The sequence below is a fragment of the Maylandia zebra genome, linkage group LG5, assembly GCF_041146795.1.
Source record: "Maylandia zebra isolate NMK-2024a linkage group LG5, Mzebra_GT3a, whole genome shotgun sequence".
Taxonomy (NCBI): domain Eukaryota; kingdom Metazoa; phylum Chordata; class Actinopteri; order Cichliformes; family Cichlidae; genus Maylandia; species Maylandia zebra.
This window is the reverse complement of record NC_135171.1, coordinates 26870687-26877172: the sequence shown is the minus strand read 5'-3', so window position 1 is coordinate 26877172 and position 6486 is coordinate 26870687. Positions and strand designations below refer to the sequence as shown.

The window sequence follows — 6486 nt, the reverse complement described above, 5'->3', positions numbered from 1 at the left end:
ACAGAAATATTGTTGGTTCCGTTTGTGCCTTAGTGTTTTTGGGAAATACACACAAAGTTTTTCTGATTTGGGGCAGCTTGTCAAGCCTGCTACATGCATTATATTCTCTTGCCATTTTGTTTTATTGATGCATAAACAGAAGAGCTCTGTACAAAGAATTCTGGTGAAATAAATATCAAGCTTTTAAGATTTGGGCTCTTGTCTTTTTTAATGGCGTTGATGTACATGTACTATTAGCAAACATCATATTACCATTAATATCCCTTCATTATTTTATGATTGATAAACCTCACCAAGCACTGGATACTCAGTGAAGATTATAAGAGTCAAATTCTCTATCAAATGTCCACAAACCGTGTATTCACCAGTTCAAAATATAATAGTGGCTGCTTTCACTGAAGCTGTCAGAATTAAATGACAACATGGCAAATGCTTAAAAATCAGATGGATTGAAAATGACCAGTTAATTGCTTGATTGATATAATTGTTAACAGCAAAAGCACAACTGGGGGACTCTACGCAGAAGGCTATTTTTGACGCTTTCGCTGCTTTGAAATTTCACAGTGGGGAGCCTTAGCCAAGTGGATTTATTAACCATCACAGGACTCCAACTAGGGAGTCCAGAACAAAGAATCACTGCAAAAAGCACAAGCCTCTGTACACAGCCTTTGTTTTGCCCCTCTGCACTCATCAGTACACAAGTGTGCTGTCTTTTGATGTTTCTTCAATATACTGACAGTTCATCTGAAGCAAAAAGTTCCGAAATCCAGCTCACGCAATCACAACTTGTTGTGTCTCTGCTTCGCATCAGCTTCACTGGTTTTGGCGAGGGAGCAGGGAAAGTAGCGTAAAAAGGGTGGTTTCTCCACCAGCATACAAAATGTTAACGATCCACACTCAAATTCAGGAAGGCTTACATTTTAAATGTTGTACTATGACTTGTCGAAGGACGGAAGGAAGGTGGAGCGATTTCAGCATTTATCACAAAGACCAATTTTTGAACTGATACACATTTCCTGGCCAGTCACCTCTCAAGCTCCCTTTCTCACTGCTTTCATCATATTGTAACACTAATATGGTCCCTAGAGATGGGCAGACACATGTGCCATTTCACTGCAAGCTCACTTATCATCCATCACTTTCTTTTTTACACAATCTACATCTCCAGAACCACTTTGTCATTTGGAATATCAAATTGGACAGGAAAACTATACAATCTACCCTCAGTTCTCTCTCTCACACATTTTTTGGATGTGAAGGTGGGAGGGCGGTGAAGTGGGCACACTGGGTCAGAAAAATGCCCCTGGCCTTGAAACTGTGAAGAGGTTAGTGCAGAAGGAGGATTTAGCAAGTGCGGCCCAGAATATGTGTTAGCCATTTGGAGGAACAGACAGAGCTGCTCCAGCCCTGTATCCATGGCAACCATTTCAGGACCAACTCAAGTTCTCGTTGAGGTCTTTTGTTTCTCCAGAGGCTGTGATTAAAGGAGGTAAAAGTGAGAAAAACGAGAGAACAGAGGATGAGACTAGCCATGCTGACACTTATCCTCTCTCAGCTGCACTTTTGAAAATCCTTCCCACAGCAAATATCAGTGGACAGTGTCTTACTATTCAGACACAAAGTACCAGTCCTCCTATCTGAGAGCACTCTCTGGAGCTCCTGATGCAGGGACTGAATGACATCCTGAGGCCTGGACGCTAATGAGCTGAGATCATTACGCCAATTATTTTAGCTTAGATCAGGACTTTGTCTGTGCAGAGGAAGTAGGACCCACTGCTAGCCTAATTGATGGCTTGGGAAAAAGAGGATGAGCAAAACAAAAGGAGTTTGAACCGGAGATGGGAAAAGTTCATTGCTAAACTCTAGTTAAATTCCATCAGGTTGGTGTGCATGAAGCTATGATAGGGTTTATGCACTTAAAGTCAGTAAGGTTCAGTTAGCTCCATAAACAATCAACATAACTAAATTTCAGACACAGAGAATTACACAAATGTTGCAGGTTGCTCTAAATTGGCTGTAGGTGTGAATGTGAGCATGAGTAGTTTTCATTCTTTACGTGATGAACTGTTGACCCGCATTTCAAATATTAGTTCTCTCAGCCCTTTGTTTTGCGCTAATGTTACCAGAACCTCCCAACTCCCAGCACTGTAGCAGTGCAATAACTTCTGACTAACCATTTCAAGGTGCTACTCCTTGTTACACTGTTTTGGTAGAGCCCAGTACAAACACAGCTCAGCTGGACTTGCTTTGAAATGTGGGAAAAAGATTTCGGAGACCCAAGAGAGGGTGCAGTATTAAGTATCATGAAAACAGATCCAGCAGAAATTATTTCCTGCTGTTTATAGGATATTTGAGGAAAGATGAGTTCACAAAGGGATCAACTGGGAACATACACAGACATCTCACTAAGAGCCAAATGACTGATTGTGCTGTTAGAAGCACTTGAGTGACAATAAAGCAGATAGCTACAGCTTCAGTAACAGTTCTATAGGTTTAGTAGTCTGACCTTTGATTGAAGTTGGTCGTGCTGGCTCACAGAACATCTGATGTAGTGTGCACATTTAAAAAGGGGCTCCAGAAGGACATTAATCTGACATCAGTGATGACTTGGCAGGTTTAATGGATAGAGGGCTAGGTGGATGAGTGGATGAACTGATGCATATTTTTTTCTTAAGATCAAAATAAGAATAAATAATTACAATTAAATATAGAACCAAATCACATTACTATCAAGCTACTGAAATAATTAAATAAATTAGGATAATATCAATTTCCGCCATCCTAGTATTTCCATTTTCCTTACAGGCAGCAACAGAAGGCTAAGATTCTTTGTTCTCGTCTCAGTGGTAAGGAAGTTTTTTTCTTTTTCTTTTTTTTTTTTTAAGGCTAAACAGGCCTTCTAAAGCACCTCATTTTATTGAAGACTCCGCGAAGTCTCAACTCCCTTCAGATAGACTAGAGCAACGATTTTGTCACGTTTATTTTTCTAACATTACTTTTAGCTAATTAATTCATTTTAGTGTTTTCATTTGTCCTTTATTCATTGAACTTTTCCCTTGATGAATAGTAGAAATACTACAAACCCTACATTTAGCTCTGTTTTCAGACTGTATCAAGTCAGCTATCCAGTAATGCACTTGGATTACATTCCATGACATCTGAATCCACAAAGCACACCACACCCTGACCAGATGTGCCATGACAATGCTCAAGGGAAAACACAAAAATCAGTCAGTCCCAAGAGTCTTGCAAAGCGTTGGGCAGCTAAAAAACACAGAATATGTCTACAGGATAAGTAGACATGGCTATGTGTTGTTGAAGTAACAATGTAGCTGGATTAATATGATAAATCTCATCATAAGTTGTCTACTTATACCTGGTGAAAAGTAGGGTACTCGTCGTCTAATGCCATTTTAAGAGAATGGCAACATCGCCATCTAGCGGTCAACTGCACAGCCTTGTTTAGATTTTTTTTAAACATATACCTGATTTTTAGGTTAATATCTTTTAAAATATTAACAAAATAATAATAATAATAATTTAGACATTACAGAAAACAGACTTTATATTATTGCTAATAGATATGCTATACTAAAAAATTGTGTCTACCAGATGTTTGACCTTTTATTTAATTATTATTTACCTTAGTACTGTCAATATAAAACACTCCAAAAAGTGGAAGCTGTGATCCAGTCCTTTTCGAATCCCCAAAAAGCTCGACGAGGTCCTCGTATGAACTTGCAGGCGGGTGTAATCTTTCTTTCTTGTTGGCTGATGGCCAGTTATCACAGTAACTTCTGAGCAGATTCCCGAATACAAGATGTAACGGATAGCAGGATATCAGGATACTGACCACACACACATTCATATAGTCTGACATGATTGTTTACCCACAGGGGGAGCCATAAGTGAACACAGCTATGGCTCTTATTTTTAAAAAAGCCACCATGTTTAACAGCATGGTTTGTGTGTTTTCCACTTCTCCAGTCATTAGTTCTCAAGTCATTTCACTAAGCAATAAATAAATTCACTTCCTGTGACTTCCTGGAAAGTACCATTCATGCACACAAAAAGGGGGGATTGTTGTAAACAAACTGTAAATCTCTTAAGACATACCGATGTGAAATACGTTTTGCTAACAGAGTTTCTGCAGTTTCGGTTGTGTAGGTTTGTGTACGTGTCCAATATCAAAATTGGCAGTGGTCATTTAATAAATATTTGCTAAGTAAAAACTATTATGTCATTTTTCTTTACTTATTTTGATTGGAGATTTAGACGTCAGTGACTTCCTCAAGTGGTTAGAAACAATGATAATTACCATACTGGATTACCACATTTGTTAAATTCTTGTGCAACTTTATCTTTATAGATCAGTATCTATAAAGAAATACATTTAAAACAAATAGAGAGAGATTTCGATAGCAGGTGAAAATTAAATGCTTTACGTCTTTCTGCAAAACGATAATAAAATAATACTACTAATAATAATAATACAAATAATAATAATAATAATTTGCATTTGCACTGAGGGGTGTTGTTAGATAAGCTACTTGTCCCGCCCTAAGAATAAAAGCGAGGGCTGGACTTGGAGCACATTTGAAACGTGATAAGGAAAAGGTTTTTAATCCGAGTTCACGGTTTCAGAAATCTAAATCATCTGGATTTTTTAACAATGGCTGGCCATTTGAAAAGGTTTTACGACCTGACAGCTAAGCTGTTGTCTGGAGAAACTCTCCGTTTCTCTGCACTAAAGGACAAAGTTGTACTTATTGAAAATGTGGCGTCTCTCTGAGGAACGACAACCAGGGACTACACTCAAATGAACGAGCTTCATTCTCGCTACTCCGCCGAAGGTCTCGTTATTTTGGGTGTACCCTGCAATCAGTTTGGACATCAGGTACAAAGCGTGTTTGTTTTTTACTTGAGAGAGAGAGAGTAATGTTTATGAGGTGACCGAAACTCCGGACTAGCCAAATCCAGGCCTAGCTTCCTTATTCTTGACATGTGAGAAATATGACCTAAGAGCCGTCCGTATTTTAGTAACACAAGTTTACAGACATGCGTGTGTGTTATCAGTCTGAAATGAAACAGTTTTAACTTTAGGAATCTTTTACTTCAACTAAAGTGGGCCGTAAGTGTTCAAATACATGTGAAGTGTCATATTTTAAAAAAGTAATATATTACATGAAGTGTCTTATTAAAAGTATTCTGATTGTTACTAAAATATTAGCAAATTATCAGTGTCAAAGCAACATTTTAGCTTGCATATTTATAATATTTATAAGCTCCTGGTATTGATTTTTATATATAATACAGCGCATTATTTTCTAATATCCTAAATTTTCAAAGATGTTCTATGGTAAATATGAATCTGTCCAAATACCATATCTGTCGGATACATTTATCAGGTTCATAAGCACGATTATTTACTGCTAAAATGTCATGAACCAGAAAAATACAATACAAAGTATAAATTAGCGAATAAATCTCAAATACAAATACACCTGCCTCTATAGTGCACCTAAGTACTCTAGAGGAAATGTAGGTTACACTACAATTCCTCTTATTTAGCTTGTTTAATTGAAACCCCACTTTAATGTCTACATCTATCTAACAGTGCTTGTGTTTTGGTGCAACAGGAGAACTGCAAGAACGATGAAATCCTAAGATCTCTGAAGTATGTCCGTCCAGGGAATGGCTTTGAACCAAAGTTCCAGCTCCTCGAGAAGGTGGATGTGAACGGAAAGGATGCCCACCCCTTGTTTGTCTATCTGAAGGAAAAACTTCCATTCCCCTGCGATGATGCCCTGGGTCTCATGAATGATCCAAAGTACATCATTTGGAGTCCAGTGTGTAGGAATGACGTATCCTGGAACTTTGAGAAGTTCCTGGTTGGTCCTGATGGGGAACCCTACAAGCGCTACAGCAGAAATTTCCTGACAAGTGACATCAAGGCAGATATTAAAGAGCTACTTAAGAGACTCAAATAAAGTGTGCTGGGAAATTTTATGGGTGATTTAAAACATAACAGTTCAGAAAGATCAGTCAGCACATACACATATTAGGATAATTTGTCATGCTTTCAGATCTCAAGTTCCAAAAATGTTGTAGCAGGCCTGGGTTTGTTTGTGATATTTTAAATGACATCCACTACTGGATTGTTCAGCCTTTTAACTCAATGACGACACTCCTTTAAATGTTTTTGTGGAGGGGTTTCTGATAAAAATGTAAAAGTTTGACGACCATTGTGAATGTCTTTAATAAGATCGCAAATATTTTCACTTCCTTGACTTAAAAGAAGAAATAAATGTTATTATAATACTTGTGTTGTGCTCATTTCTTATTTGCAATGGTAATGGACAGGTAGATGGTTTACATCAGGCAGGAGTCTTTGTGGACTGCGATGTTCAGATGAGGCATTGTGCTCTGTAGTGACAGTAGGGAGCAGGGAGAGGTATGCGCTTGAGAGAAGAGGAATAAAAGTAG

General features: G+C 38.1%; 1 protein-coding gene across 1 annotated transcript; it reads left to right on the top strand.

Moving 5' to 3' along the window:
- The first annotated feature begins 4561 nt into the window (after positions 1-4561).
- On the top strand, positions 4562-6321 carry gpx1a (glutathione peroxidase 1a). Its single transcript, XM_012918461.2, has 2 exons — positions 4562-4897; positions 5640-6321. Exons 1-2 carry the CDS (start codon positions 4673-4675, stop codon positions 5988-5990), a joined length of 576 nt encoding a protein of 191 aa, XP_012773915.1. The 5' UTR covers positions 4562-4672; the 3' UTR covers positions 5991-6321.
- The last annotated feature ends 165 nt before the right edge of the window (positions 6322-6486 follow it).